The sequence below is a fragment of the Heliangelus exortis genome, chromosome 3, assembly GCF_036169615.1.
Source record: "Heliangelus exortis chromosome 3, bHelExo1.hap1, whole genome shotgun sequence".
NCBI lineage: Eukaryota > Metazoa > Chordata > Aves > Apodiformes > Trochilidae > Heliangelus > Heliangelus exortis.
In genome coordinates this window covers 108568067-108583440 of record NC_092424.1, presented here as the reverse complement: position 1 = coordinate 108583440, position 15374 = coordinate 108568067, and the positions used below count along the sequence as shown (strand labels likewise).

Genomic DNA, 15374 nt, shown 5'->3' with positions numbered 1-15374 from the left:
GGGGCACAGAGCAGGGGAAATGGTGTTTCTGGTTGGAGAGGGGCAGAGAGAGGGCAAGAAAGGCTGTGGTGAGAACTGGGATTTACACTCTGAGGCTTTTGCTACATTGCAGTTTGAGCATCAGTAACCATCTGGTGAATAACCATGGTTATTCACACAGAAGTTATAAATCAACGCAAGGGATACAGCTTGTAATATAAAGCACAGGCACAGCAGAATCAAATGTAAACCACAAAATAGATATAAATGTGTTGTTTAATGAAGCAGTTTCAGTTAGAAAACACTAAAGCAACTTCAGATGGTTTCCAGGATTGTTCTGCCCCTTTTCTTAGCCGGCCTGCGCACCAGGTCTAAATTACTTTGGTTTTGACAATAATTCAGCTCAAAGCATCATTATGTGTGAGATGAACCCCAGCTAGTGCTGGAGAGGAGAGAGAAGACCTTATCCTGGTAGCAGTCAGATAAGGTGGAAGGGGTGAGCAAGGCATGGGGCAGAGGACAGAGAGATCCAATAAAGGTTAATGTTGGGAAGGGAAGATGGAGAGGCTATGAAATTTCCAGAAGGATAGTTTGGTAGGAAGCCCAGGTATTAATCTTGACTTTGAAACCATAGTCCTGCTGAAAGCTCAGCAGCCCCTGGCCTAGACCTGCATCCCTGCCCCCTGTGCCCTTTCTGCAGGGCACTCCTGGAGACACCTGAGCAGTGGCACCAGCTCAGCTCCTTCCTTGTTGAGCTGCATTTGTCTTGAGTGAGTTAATTGGTTTCACAAGACTGATGCTCATGATAAGAAGCTTAAATACCTTCCTCTCTGCCCCAGGGTTTCAGGGTGTTGCTGTGGGAGAGTTTGGTTTCCTGGCATTGCCTGAGAGCTGCTTTGTGCTCTGCTGTGGGTTTCCTCCAGGTTTGCTGACAGAACAAAAAACATGGGGTTAGTATTTTATTTTTTTTTAGGTGTTTTTGCTCTTCTTTCCAGATATATGTCAGGAGTATGTAAGTTACTTCTTTTATAAAAAGGCTTCAGATGGAGCCTCTGTGCTGGGGGTGTGTGTGTAAGATGACTCTAAATGAAAATGTTACAGTAGCAGGACCATACCCTGGATGGGGTTTGGACTCAGCTCTGTGTGGGGAATGTGGCACCCTGGAAATAGAGGGGTCTAAAAGAAACATCTCAGATGGTGTGTTTAAAAACTGGAAGACTTGGATCAAGGTGGTTTTTTTCCCTAATGAGCCTGTGGTATGTGACCTTCTGAGGCCTGATGTTGCATGTGATGTATGGAGTGAGAAGGTTTTTCCATGGTGCTTTTGTGAAAGTGATTGGGATTGTGGTGTAAAGGAATCATCTACACTGAGCTACAGGAGGGAGGTGTGGTGATGCCTGTCCTTTCAATACCTTTCAGCTGGGAAAATATGTCCAGAGGAGTTTGTTTAAGATATGCTTTCACTGGGACATGGGAGCACAGAATCATAGAAATTTTTTAGTTGAAAAGCAACCTCTAAGACCATAAAGGTCAATGTTACCACAGCACTACTGAGTACATCACTAAACCATCCCCATAAGCAGCACATCTACACAATTTTTTTGCACCTCTGGGGATGGTGATTCCACCACTTCCTTGGGAATTCTGTTCCGCTACCTGACTGCCTTTTCACTAAGGATGTTTTTCCTCAGTCTCCAATCTAAACCTCCCCTGCCACAGCTGGAGATCTTTTCCTCTTGTTCTGTTTCTTTATTCTTTGGAGAGCTTTATAGAGCTGGTGCTGGTGGGGATTTTGGTGCTGCTCCTATTCAAAGCAGGGCAGGTGGAAGAATGCAAATGTGCTGGGTATTCCCTTACCTGGTCTCAATGTCAGTCCTCAGGATTTGCATTTCCCTTCCAAAGAGCTGTGTTGAGTGACATGGACCATGCAGATGTTTTTGTGGGATGATCCCTGTTGGGATGTAGTGATTGTGCCATGATTGATGGCTGTTGGGGTTCAGGATCTGAGTTTTCCTGCCCCTTCACCCCCCACAAGAGTCACAGAGGTGTGCTCAGCAAAGTACAGCCAGGGGACTCCCTGTCCTCTTTCATCCCAGAGTCCAGGAGCTGCCAAAACTCAACCAAGATGCTGGAAGCAGGAGGTCATTGGGATCCTCCACAGACAGGAAAAAAACCCCAACCCTGATAGTTTTCTAATGAAGAGGATCATGGAACGGGGAGGTTGTTGCAGGAAAATTAGGTCCTTGTGTTAAAGATTTCAGCTGAAGCATGTAGAGGAAAAGGAAAAAAAAATAATTATGAGACCTTGTGGCAGGGTTCAAAACTCATTTTGTAGTAATGTGAAGATTTTGGGGGGCTGGGGCTGGGTTTCTGCCCCACTATAATTTTCCCAAGCTTCCAGAGTGCTTTAAATCATGAAAACTTTGGTTTTAAGAGGCAAAAGGTGAGGAATCCTTCTCCCTGAGGAGGAAGGAGAGGCAGAAAACAAGCTGTGAGGTTGGGGCTATAAACCCCACTGCCTGTCCCCCCGTGCTGCTGAGGGGAGGAGGTGGAGATCCCGAGAACAAAGTGATTTGGGCCCGGGAAGAAGGGGGGGGGGAGGAACATTTAAGCTATGTTTGTGTTTTCTGTCTGCCCTCTTTTGTTTTGATTAATGATAAATTAAATTGATTTTTCCCCAAGTTGTGCCTCTTTTACCTGTGACCATAACTGGTGAGTGGAACCTTTCTAGTCCTTGTCTTGATCCACAAGGTTTTAGGTGGGTTTCCTCCTGCTGGTCTCAAAGTGGGGGTGAGGGGATGAGCAGCCACATGGTCCTTTGTTATCAGTGAGTCTCAAACCACCACAACTTGTGACTGAAAGCCAGCTAGATTTCACTTCATTCACTTCACACAACTCTTTGGCCCTGGCTGTTCAGACAGTTTTTTCACCCAGCAAAGCCTATGCCCATCCAAGCCATGAGCAGCCAACCCTCTTTTCCAAAGAGTGCTGTGGGAAGCTGTGTCAAATGCCTTCTAAAAGTTTGGGTGGAAAACATTCACAGCCTCTCCCTAGTTCAATAAGTGCATCACCTTGCCATAGGAGATTAGGTTTGGAAAAAAGGACCTGCCTTTCATAAACCTGTTCTGGCTGGACCTGATCTCCTTGTTGTCCTGCATGTGCTGTATGATGGTGATGAGCATCACCTGCTCCATGCCCTTCCCCAGCACCACTCCCCATTTCACAGCATGTACTGAATCTACATTACTTTATTTTTTACAACAATTCAACCCAAAGCATTAGCCAAAGCGAATGACAGTAATAGTTCTTTTCATCACATCCTAGCTGAGGTCAAGGAATTCTAATGAATCTTTCTGAGCTTAGATTGTGAAGGCAGAGCACCACACCTACACTTGGGGTGATTGAAGTACTTGTTTTTACCATAAAATATCAACATTTTCCTGGGGTTCAGCTTTAATTACAGTTCCTACTTCATGCAAATCTTACACTTCAGACAGGACAGGGTCCTTAGCAGTGTCTCTTCAAGTTTGGGATTGCTGAATATCAGAATAAGGGAATAAATACTTGGAAATGCATGCTTAAATAATGAAATAACTATCATTACAGCGGTTGCCTTCTTTGTGGCATAAATCAGTTCCATAATTGCACATATAAAATGGATGCTGTAAATTATTAAGAAGGAGAGAATTGATTTCATGGCTTTGATATGGGCATCCACCCTGATGTTCTTCCCTGACTTTGCCTGCATCCTGTGTTTGTGTCTCCAGAGAGAAAAGAGCAGGAGAATGGCAGAAGAGATTACTGCTATAAATGCAGCCGCATATTCAAAGCCACTGATGAAAAAAACAGGGAAAAAATGTCGATCCATTTTGATATTTAATTTCCAGATGTTTCCTGGTGCAGTGGAATTACGATTGTTATTGAGTGCTTCATCTGCAATCCCATAGATGAGGATGCTGATGACAAGAGATACAAGGACTGAAGTCAACATCAGCCATGGCACAATCCTGTCAATTCTCACTTTCAGGTAGATGAAGAAGGTGTGCTGGAAATTTGCAATTTTGATACAGTAAAACACAGACAGAAAGGCAGAGACCCACAAATTTGAAAAGCTGAAGAAATTTTGAATAGCTGAAAACAACTGAGCTAGGTGGTGAACATAGAAGCGACACTGATACAGTATTTTAAGAAAGGAATACACCCAGGTGATGCAAAAATAGCAAAACCTGACACATCCCAGGAAGAGCAAGATCTTCTCATTAGAGTTAAAGCTTCTCTTTTTCACCCAAGCAACACAAAGCACAGAAACAATGAAAGCATTTATCCACATGCCAGCAAATGCCTGAAGGGTGACGATGGCCATTGCCACGGCATTGTACGTGGTGACATTAAATTTCCCTGGAGAGGAACAAGCTTCCATCCTCCAAGATGGGAAGGGGTGATGGTCAAGAAAAGGAGGTTGTTGCTCCAGGGATTAGCAGAAGTTGGCAGCTGCTGTTCCCTGAGTGCCACGTGTGGAAAGTGGAGTTTTATAGAGCTGGTGCTGGTGGGGATTTTGGTGCTGCTCCTATTCAAAGCAGGGCAGGTAGAAGAATTCAAATGTGCTGGGTATTCCCTTACCTGGTCTCAGTGTCAGTGCTTAGTATTTGCATTTCCCTTCCAAAGAACTTCTTTTGAGTGACATGGACCATGGAGATGTTTTCTCTGGTTTGATCCCTTTTGGGATGTAGTGATTTTGCCATGATTGATGGCTGTTGGGGTTCAGAATCTGGGGTCTCCTGTGTCCTTGTCCTCTAGGATGCTCAGGTCGAGTGGTGCACCCAGCAAAACCCAGTCAGGGGAATCAGTGTCCTCTTTCATGACAGTGCAAACTGGGGTTCATAGGGATCCTCCATGGGCAATGAAATCCATGTTAGTTTTTCTACTGCTTATGTGAAGAGCCATGAGGTAGGTGAGGTGTATTGCAGGAAAAACCAGGCTTTGGGTTAAAGGTTTAAGCTAAAGCATGTTAAATAATAGGTGAAAACCAGTCACTACTCCTTCTGGAAGGGTTCAAAAGTAATCTGCTAGCAATGTGAAGTGCTTTAGGGATGGGACCATGTTGGGTTCTGTGCTGGAATACTCTCAAGCTTCCAAAAGATTTCAAGTCCTGAAAGCTTTGGTTTTCTTGCAGTCAAGTTGGGTTAGTTAGGCTTTGTGGGGCATGGACTGCCTGTGGACTTTTTGTTTGTTCTGGACTTTGCAGAGAGGGACAAAAGTTTCCAAGAGTAGAACTGCAGAATCTTAGGTCTCCTTTTTTTATGTGCTTTTGTCTTAAGTGAGTTGATTGGTTTCACAGGACTGATGCCCATGATATGAAGCTTAAATACCTTCCTCTCTGCCCCAGGGTTTCAGGGCATTGCCTTGAGAGCTTTTATTCCCTGGCATTGCCTGAAAGCTGCTTTGTGCTCTGGTGTGGGTTTCCTCCAAGTTTGCTGACAGAACAGAAAATATGGGGCTGGGTTTTTTTATTTGTCTTTGTTCTTGTCTCTGTTTTTAAAGAGAATATATATCTTTTTTTTTTTTTTTTTTTTTTAACAAAACACCTAAAGGCTTACCCATTTGTGCTGGAATTGTGTCTGTATGATGGCACTAAATAAAAATATTACAGTAGCAGAGCCATCCTGTGGCTGGGGTTTGGACTCAGGTCTGTGTGGAGAGAGTGCCACCTTGGAAAAATAGTGGTATAAAAGAAAAGTGTCAGATGGAGTGTTTTTAAAGACTGGAAGTTGTGGATCAAGATGTTGTGTTTGCCTTCTTAGTCTTGTGGTATGTGAGCTTTTGAGGGATGATGTTGCATGTGATGTGTGGTGTGAGAAGGATTTTCACAGAAATACCATAATTGTTGCAATAGCAAAAGACCTTTAAGATCTCCCTGTTCAACTGTCTACATCCCTCTCCCAATAATATATATATACATATATATGTATGTATCAACCACTAGATCATGTCCTGAAATGCCTCATTTACACAGATTTTAAATGACTCCAGGGATGAGGATTCCACCACATCTCTGGGCAGCCTGTTCCAGTGACTGACTGGTCTCTCAGTAAAGAAATTCTTCCTCATATCTTGTTTAAAACTCCCCTGGTGCAACTTCAGGGCATTTCCTCTGGTTCTGTCATGATTGACTTGAGAGAAGAGGCCACAACCCTACAACTTCCTTCCATGTAGCTGTAGAAATCAGTAAAGTTTCCTCTTGGCTTCCTCTGACCCAAACTAAATATTCCCAGTTTTCTCAGTGTCTCCTCACAAGATTTGTTCTCCAGACCCTTCACCAGCAGCTCAATGCCCTTCATGTAGTGAGGAGCCCCAAACTGAACACAGTACTCAAGGTGCAGTCTCACCAGTGCTGGTCCGAAGCCTTTCCCTTACCCACTGGGTGGGTTTCCTGCTCATAAGACCAGGTTGGTTGAGAAGGAGCTGCCTATCCTGAACCTGAGCTACCTGGGCCTGCTTCCCTGTCTGCCCTGCACTTGCTATGTGACTGCACTAATAAGGACCACTCAATAATTTTTAGAGTCCTTCCAAGCCTTCTTGTCACACTATGACAAGGCTCCAGACATCTGGGACCTCCCCTGTAAACCAGTACTGCTGGTAAATGATGGAGAGAGGCTTGGTGATCTCCTCTGTCAGATCCCTCAATACTTTTGGGTGGATCCCATCCTGCCCATACACTTTCCATGGTTATTTTTTGGGAAGCAAATGGGATTGTGGTGCTAAGGGACCAATTGCATTGAGCAGAGGAGGGATAAAAGGGGAGGTGTGGTGGTGCCTGTCCTTTAGAGGCCTTTCATCTGGGGAGATGTGTCTAGATGAGATGTTTAATATCTGCTTCTGCTGGCACATGGGATGGTGCAGGGTGTCTGCTGCTGGGACTCAGTGCAGTTTGGTATTTTTTTGAAAAAATGCAGTTGCAGCCCAAGGCATTTCTGCACTGCAGTCTGTACATCAGGAGCCACCTCTGGTGAATAATGGTGATCAATACCTTCAGACAGAAGTTATAAACCAAAGCAAAGCAGGGATACAGCTCATAATGTTGCAAAGCACACAGGCACAGCAGAAGCCAGTGTAAGCCACAAAATAAATATAAATATGTTTTTTAATTAAGCAGTTTCAATCAGCAAGCAGCAAAGCAATTTCAGCTGTTTTGCAATATTGTTGTGCTACTTTTGCAGCTATCCCATGTACCAGGCTTGAATTAATTTGTTTTCGACAATTCAATTCAAAGCATTATGTAAATCACATTACAATAATAATTGATTTAACACACACTAATTTAGTTCAAAGACTTTTAATGAAGTTTTATCAGTTCAGATTTCAAATACAGAACCTGTGTTACCTGTTGTGACTGGCAAGTTGCCAGTTGGACATTAAAGTACATCTATTATGACAAAATATCAACATTTTTCTTGGGCTCCAGACCTTATAATGTTTCCTACTTCATGCAAATATTGCACTTCAGACAGGACAGGGTCCTAAGCAGTGTCTTTTCCAGTTTGGGATTGCTGAAAATCAGGATGAGGGAATGAACAGCTGGAAAAGCAAGCAGTACTACTAAAATGAGAACAGGCATAGTACTTTCCTTCTTTGTTGCATAAGTTAAAGACAAGGCCAAACATATAAAATTGATGCAGTAAATGAAGAAAAAGGAGAAAATCGATTTCATGGCTTTGATATGGGCATCCACACTGACGTTCTTCCCTGACTTTGTCTGCATCCTGTGTTTGTGTCTCCAGAGAGAAAAGAGCAGGAGAAGGGCAGAAGAGATTACTGCTGCGAATGCAGTTGCATATGCAATGCCACAGGGAAACAAAAATAGAAGCAGATCTTCATGAGTTTTGTTACTGTCTTTCCAAAAATATTCTGCAGAAGTGCAGTTGGTGTTGTCACAGATCAATTCATCTAGGGCCTTGTAGAAGAAGATACTACTGCCCAGGGATACAAGGACTGAAGTCAACATCAGCCATGGCACGATCCTGTCAATTCTCACTTTCAGGTAGATGAAGAAGGTGTGCTGGAAATTTGCAATTTTGATACAGTAAAACACAGAAAGAATGGCAGAGATCCATAAGTTTGAAACAATGAAAAAGTCTTGAATTCCTAGAAGCAGTTGAGTTACAGGGTAAACATCCATGCAAAAGGGGTAAATATATTCAAAAAGGGAAATTACCCAGGTGATGCACAAAAGGCAAAACCGGGAGCATCCCAGAAAGAGCAAGATCTTCTCATTAGAGTTAAAGCTTCTCTTTTTCACCCAAGCAACACAAAGCACAGAAACAATGAAAGCATTTATCCACATGCCAGCAAATGCCTGGAGGGTGATGATGGCCATTGCCACAGCATTGTACGTGGTGACATTAAATTTCCCTGGAGAGGAACAAGCTTCCATCCTCCAAGATGGGTAATGGTGCTGGGGTAGAAAAGGAGGTTGTTGCTCCAGGGATTAGCAGAAGTTGGCAGCTGCTGTTCCCTGAGTGCCACGTGTGGAAAGTGGAGTTTTATAGAGCTGGTGCTGGTGGGGATTTTGGTGCTGCTCCTATTCAAAGCAGGGCAGGTAGAAGAATTCAAATGTGCTGGGTATTCCCTTACCTGGTCTCAGTGTCAGTCCTCAGGATTTGCATTTCCCTTGAAAGAGCTGTGTTGAGTGACATGGAGCAAACAGATGTTTTTTCTGGTGTGATTGATCACTACTTTTCTGTAGAGTGCTTGATCACTGCTCAGGACCTGGGGTTCAGTATCTGTGTTCTCCTGTCCCTTTGTCCACTACGACACTTACATGGAGTGATGCACTCAACAAAGCACAGCCAGGGGTCTCTCTGTCCTCCTTCATCCCAGAGTCCAGGAGCTGCAAAATTTGAAAACACAAGATTTTGTCAGGTTCAAAACTTATCTGTTAGCAATGTGAAGTGATTTAGGGATGGGATCATTCTGGGTTCCTGCCACACTAGAATACCTCAATCTTCCGAATGTCTTCAAGTCATCAAAACTGCCTGTGGGGTTTGGATTGGTACTGGACCTTGCACAGATGGACCTCCATGACTAGGCTGATCTTGCTGATTCTGTGTGATTATCAGGAAGATTTTAAATGAGGAAAGACATTTAAGATAAGAACTCAAGTCAGGTAGAGTGTTAAATTGTCACCGGGATCTGACATTTGAGGACCACAAGTCTGTCAGTAATGATGTCCCCAGAGAACACTTAAAGCTCCCTCCTATATGAGAAAAATCCCAAATGTGTCAAGGATATGGTGATTGTTGCAGGGCAGTTAAAATGTGTGGGATGGATCCCAGTTACTGCTGGAGAGAAGGGAGAGGAACTCAGCCTTGGAGCCTGGTAGCAGTCAGAGAAGATGGAAGGGCTCGAGCAGGGTATGGGGCAGAGGCCAGAGGTCCAATAAAGGTTTCTTTTGGAAAGGGAAGATAGGGACCCCATGACATTTCCACAAGGATAATTTTGAAGGAAGCCCAGATATTGATCTTGAATTTGGAACCAAACTCAGCACTTTCTGCTGAAAGCTCAGCAGCCCCTGTCCTGAATCTCCATCCCTCCTTACTACACCATCCAACAAGACACTCCAGGAGACATTTTTTCAGTCACTCCAATTCAACTTCTGTTTTGTTGATGTGCATTTGTCTTAAGTGAGTTGGCTGGTTTCAGGTTTGTGCCTGAGTTATGAAGCTTAGGTACCTTCTTTGCTGTCCCAGGTATTCACAGAATCACAGAATGTCAGGGGATGGAAGGGACCTCTGAAGATCATTAAGTTCAACCCCCCTGCAAGAGCAGGACCAAAACTAGGGCAGGTCACTCAGAAATATATGTAGATGGGTCTTGAAAATCACCAGAGAAGGAGACTCCACAACCTCTCTGGGAGCCTGTTTCAGGTCTCTGTAACCCTTACAGTAAAGAAATTCTTCCTTGTGTTGAGGTGGAAGTTCCTGTGTTCTACCCTGAATCCATTGCCCCTCATCCTATCACGGGGCACAGGTGAGAAGAGGTTGTCCCTTCCTTCTTGATGCTCAGCCCTCATATATTTATAAACAGTGGTTAGATCCCCTCTCACTCTTTTCCTCTGCAGACTAAAAAACCCCAGGTCTCTCAGCCATAAATAAGGCAGGTGTTCCAGTCCTTTATTCATCCTTGTGGCCCTCCATTGGATTCTCTCAAGTAAATCCTCATCCCTCTTCAACTGGGTAGCCCAGAACTGGATGGAATAATCTAGGTGAGGTCTCACTAGGGCAGAATAGTGGAGGAGGAGAACCTCCTTCCATTTGCTGGACACACTCTTCTTAATGTATTCCAGGATACCATTGGCCTTCTTGGCCACAAGGGCACATCGCTGTCCCATGGGTAACTTCTTGCCCACCAGGGTTCCAAGGTCCTTTGCCATTGGGCTACTCTCTAGCAGATCACCTCCTAATAAATGCACCTGTACTGGTGCATTTTGGTGTATAGCATATTTGTTACATGCAGAACTCTGCACTTCTTCTTGCTGAACCTCATTAGGTTCCTCTTGGCCCAGCTCTCCGGTCTGTCCAAATCTTGCTGGATGGCCACACAGCCTTCAGGTGAGCCAGTCAGTCCTCCCAGTTAAGTGTCATCAGAAAACTTGATGAGCAGACATTCTGCCCCACCATCAAGGTCACTGAGAAAGATGTTGAACAGGACTGGCCCCAGCACTGGCCCCTGGGAGACTCCACTGGTCACAGGTCTCCAGCTGGACTCTGCACCATTGGTCACCACTCTTTGGGCTCTACTCTGTAGCCACTTATTAATCTGTCTCACTGGCCATTCTTCTATGCCACATTTCTTGGACTCATGAGGATGTTAGGGGACTCTGTGTCAAAAGCTTTGCTAAGGTCCAGGTAGACCACATCCACTGGTCTCCATACATCTAGTAATTAAGTCACATCATCAAAGAAGGTTATCAGATTAGTCAAGCATGGTTTTGGTAAATCCATGCTGACTACTCCTGATAACCATGTGCTTAGAGATGACCTCCAGAATGAGCTGCTCCATCATTTTTCCAGGGATGGAGGTGAGGCTGACTGGCCTGTAATTGCCTGGATCTTCCTTCTTCCCCTTTTTGAAGGCTGGAGTGATGTTGGCTTTCCTCCAGTCCTCAGGCACCTCTCCTGTTTGCTAAGATCTCTCCAAACTGATGGAGAGTGGTAGTGCTATAGCATCAGCAGCTCTCTCAACACTCTTGGGTGCATCCAATCAGGGCAATGGACTTTTGTATATTCAATTTGCATCATTAAACTCTAACCCAGTCTTTATTGACCAGTGGAGAGTCTTCCCTCCTCCAGGCTTTCCATCTTTTATCCAGGGCCTGGAGATCACAAGGGCTGGACATAGGGATAAAGACTGAAGCAAAGCAGGCATTCAGCAACCCTGCCTTCTCTGTATCCTCTGATACCACAGCTCCTGCTCCATTCAGCAGTGGGCCCACATTTTCCCTATTCTTCCTCTTTTTTGAAGCAAGCTCTTCTCATTTTCTTTTACTTCCTTTGCCAGTTATACTTCTAAGAGAGCTTTGGCTTTTCTGCTTGCCTTCCTATATACTCTTTGCTGGGATTGTGCCTGAATGATGTCCCTAAATAAAAACCCTACACTAGCATCACCAAACAGTGGTGAGGTTTTGGACACAGGTCTGTGTTGGGAATGTGATAATTTGAAAATAGAGGGGTATAAAGGAAAAGTGTCAGATAGTGTGTTTCTAAAGCATGGCAGATGTGGATCAAGGTGTTTTTTCTGCCTGCTGAGTCTTGTGCTATGTCAGCTTCTGAGTGCTGATGTTGCATGGGATGTGGGGAGTGAGAAGGATTCCCCACAGTCCTTTTGTTTTACCAGAATCAACACCCTCCCCAACATGCAGGGCAGCACTGCCACCTCTCCTGCTTTGCCCCTCTCTTTTGAATAATTTGTAAGCATCCCCCCTGGAACTCCTGTGGTGTGAGTCCCTCCACTGTGTTGCTGTGCTGGCAACTAAGTCACAATACTCCTTGGTGCTCAATGGCTTCCAGATCCTCCTCATGCATGGATGGGTGTAGATGCACTTCAGTTGGGCTACTGGAGCTGCCACTTTTCTTAGTGGTGGAGCCCAAATTTCTCCCTGATCATTCACAGGCACTTGGGTGGTTCCTAACCTGTCATTAATCCTTGTGTCCTTCCTGCCACATTTCTTGCACTCTCCTATGTCCAATGAAACTGCAGATGGAAGCGGGATGTTAGCACACAGTCCCTCAACCAATTTGTGCTGTCTTCAGGCTTCCCTCTTGTGCAGCCTGGTTTTATAAATCAAGTTAAAAGCTCTATTGATGAGCCTTGTTAAATTCTGGGACAGAATCCTTTTCCCCCTTTGAGACAGGTGTATTCACCCTGCTTGTCACCAGCAGCCTGGTGTCATGGAATCTTAGCCACCAATCTTAACCAAAAAATCCAAAATTACACCAGTGACACCAGGCTCAGAGCCAGGTATTGATCTGCTGTTCCGTTCCTCATCATTCCTAGTCACTCAAGGGATGATGGAAACCCCAAGTTATGCTTCTGATCCTTTAACCAGTTGTTCTAAATCCCTTAAGTTTCTCTTGATTTTCCTCCCCCTTCTTGAGCAACTTCATTGTTGCCTGCCTGAAAAGTTGTAAACCAGAGCAAGTAAGGGATGGAATGTGTATATAGCACACAGACACAGCAGAAACAAATGTAAAACATGAACTAGATATAAATGTGTTGTTTAATGAAGAGTTTCAAACAGCAAAAACAGTGTAATTTCAGTCATTTTGCAGTATTGTTCTACTCTTTTTGCAGCTAGACCATGTACCAGGCCTAAATTCCTTTTTTTTTTTTTTTTTTTTTTTTTTAACAATAATTCAACTAAAACACTATCTAAAGCAAATGAAAACAATAATTTATTTAACTCATACTAATTGAGTTCAAAAAGTTTTCATTAAATTTTCTTAGCTGACATGGTGAAGATAGAACAGCTGCATTATCTACTCAGAAAGGGGAGTTACAATGGAGGTTTAATTACAAGGTTTTATGGTAAAATATCAACATTTTTCCTGGGCTCCAGTCCTTATTATGTTTCATGTCTCATGCAAATTTTGCACTTCAGACAGGACAGGGTTCTTAGCAGTGTCTTTTCCAGTTTGGGATTGCTGAATATAAGGATAAGGGAATGAGCTGTTGTTAAGCTATAGTGAAAGACTGCGATGAGAAGCATCACAGCCTTTTCCTTCTTCAGGGAATAAATCAGTGCCAGGATTAAAAGTATAAAGTTGATGGTGTAAATGAAGAAAAAGGAGAAAATCGATTTCATGGCTTTGATATGGGCATCCACACTGACGTTCTTCCCTGACTTTGTCTGCATCCTGTGTTTGTGTCTCCAGAGAGAAAAGAGGAGAAGAAGGGCTGAAGAGATTACTGCTGCGAATGCAGTTGCATATACAAAGCCAGTGATAAAATAAAGAGGGAAAAAATGTTGATCAGGTCTGATATTCAGATCCCACATAGATCCTGTGCTGGTGCAATTTTTGTTGTCACAGATTGCTTCATCTACAATCATGTAGACAAAGACACTGATGCCAAGGGATACAGGGACTGAAGTCAACATCAGCCATGGCACGATCCTGTCAATTCTCACTTTCAGGTAGATGAAGAAGGTGTGCTGGAAATTTGCAATTTTGATACAGTAAAACACAGAAAGAATGGCAGAGATCCATAGGCTGGAAATGTTGAAAAAGCCTAGAATAGCTGAAAACATTTGGATTTTCAGGTGAACATACACGCAAAAGGAGTAAATATTTTCAATAAAGGAACCTACCCATGCGATGCACAAATACCAAAACCGGGAGAATCCCAGAACAAGCAAGATCTTCTCATTAGAGTTCAAGCTTCTCTTTTTCACCCAAGCAACACAAAGCACAGAAACAATGAAAGCATTTATCCACATGCCAGCAAATGCCTGGGGTGTGATGATGGCCATTTCCACGGCATTGTACGTGGTGACATTAAATTTCCCTTGAGAGGAACAAGCTTCCATCCTCCAAGATGGGTAATGGTGCTGGGGTAGAAAAGGAGGTTGTTGCTCCAGGGATTAGCAGAAGTTGGCAGCTGCTGTTCCCTGAGTGCCACGTGTGAAAAGTGGAGTTTTATAGAGCTGGTGCTGGTGGGGATTTTGGTGCTGCTCCTATTCAAAGCAGGGCAGGTAGAAGAATTCAAATGTGCTGGGTATTCCCTTACCTGGTCTCAGTGTCAGTCCTCAGGATTTGCATTTCCCTTGAAAGAGCTGTGTTGAGTGACATGGAACAAACAGATGTTTTTTCTGGTGTGATTGATCACTACTTTTCTGTAGAGTGCTTGATCACTGCTCAGGACCTGGGGTTCAGTATCTGTGTTCTCCTGTCCCTTTGTCCACTACGACACTTACATGGAGTGATGCACTCAACAAAGCACAGCCAGGGGTCTCTCTGTCCTCCTTCATCCCAGAGTCCAGCAGCTGCAAAATTTGAAAAAACAAGATTTTGTCAGGTTCAAAACTTATCTGTTAGCAATGTGAAGTGATTTAGGGATGGGATCATTCTGGGTTCCTGCCACACTAGAATACCTCAATCTTCCGAATGTCTTCAAGTCATCAAAACTGCCTGTGGGGTTTGGATTGGTACTGGACCTTGCACAGATGGACCTCCATGACTAGGCTGATCTTGCTGATTCTGTGTGATTATCAGGAAGATTTTAAATGAGGAAAGACATTTAAGATAAGAACTCAAGTCAGGTAGAGTGTTAAATTGTCACCGGGATCTGACATTTGAGGACCACAAGTCTGTCAGTAATGATGTCCCCTGAGAACACTTAAAGCTCCCTCCTATATGAGAAAAATCCCAAATGTGTCAAGGATATGGTGATTTTTGCAGGGCAGTTAAAATGTGTGGGATGGATCCCAGTTACTGCTGGAGAGAAGGGAGAGGAACTCAGCCTTGGAGCCTGGTAGCAGTCAGAGAAGATGGAAGGGCTCGAGCAGGGTATGGGGCAGAGGCCAGAGGTCCAATAAAGGTTTCTTTTGGAAAGGGAAGATAGGGACCCCATGACATTTCCACAAGGATAATTTTGAAGGAAGCCCAGATATTGATCTTGAATTTGGAACCAAACTCAGCACTTTCTGCTGAAAGCTCAGCAGCCCCTGTCCTGAATCTCCATCCCTCCTTACTACACCATCCTACAAGACACTCCAGGAGACATTTTTTCAGTCACTCCAATTCAACTTCTGTTTTGTTGATGTGCATTTGTCTTAAGTGAGTTGGCTGGTTTCAGGTTTGTGCCTGAGTTATGAAGCTTAGGTACCTTCTTTGCTGTCC

At 44.0% G+C, this 15374-nt stretch overlaps 4 protein-coding genes across 4 annotated transcripts in view; 1 reads left to right on the top strand and 3 right to left on the bottom strand.

The window, feature by feature from the left end:
* The window catches only part of MEP1A (meprin A subunit alpha), a 93367-nt gene that overhangs the window by 39434 nt on the left and 38559 nt on the right, over positions 1-15374 (top strand). The gene's annotated exons all lie outside the window — the stretch shown is intronic.
* On the bottom strand, positions 3446-4399 carry LOC139795294 (taste receptor type 2 member 9-like). The gene has a single exon (XM_071742119.1). It carries the CDS (start codon positions 4397-4399, stop codon positions 3446-3448), a length of 954 nt encoding a protein of 317 aa, XP_071598220.1.
* Positions 7457-8471, bottom strand: LOC139795576 (taste receptor type 2 member 40-like). The gene has a single exon (XM_071742503.1). It carries the CDS (start codon positions 8408-8410, stop codon positions 7457-7459), a length of 954 nt encoding a protein of 317 aa, XP_071598604.1. The 5' UTR covers positions 8411-8471.
* LOC139795575 (taste receptor type 2 member 41-like) lies at positions 13013-14145 on the bottom strand. The gene has a single exon (XM_071742502.1). The coding sequence runs from the start codon at positions 14060-14062 to the stop codon at positions 13100-13102; it is 963 nt and encodes a 320-aa protein (XP_071598603.1). The 5' UTR covers positions 14063-14145; the 3' UTR covers positions 13013-13099.

Bases quoted from the DNA above. Each gene is read 5' to 3' on its own strand.
- LOC139795294 (XM_071742119.1), bottom strand. From the start codon at position 4,399: ATGGAAGCTTGTTCCTCTCCAGGGAAATTTAATGTCACCACGTACAAT.
- LOC139795575 (XM_071742502.1), bottom strand. From the start codon at position 14,062: ATGGAAGCTTGTTCCTCTCAAGGGAAATTTAATGTCACCACGTACAAT.
- LOC139795576 (XM_071742503.1), bottom strand. From the start codon at position 8,410: ATGGAAGCTTGTTCCTCTCCAGGGAAATTTAATGTCACCACGTACAAT.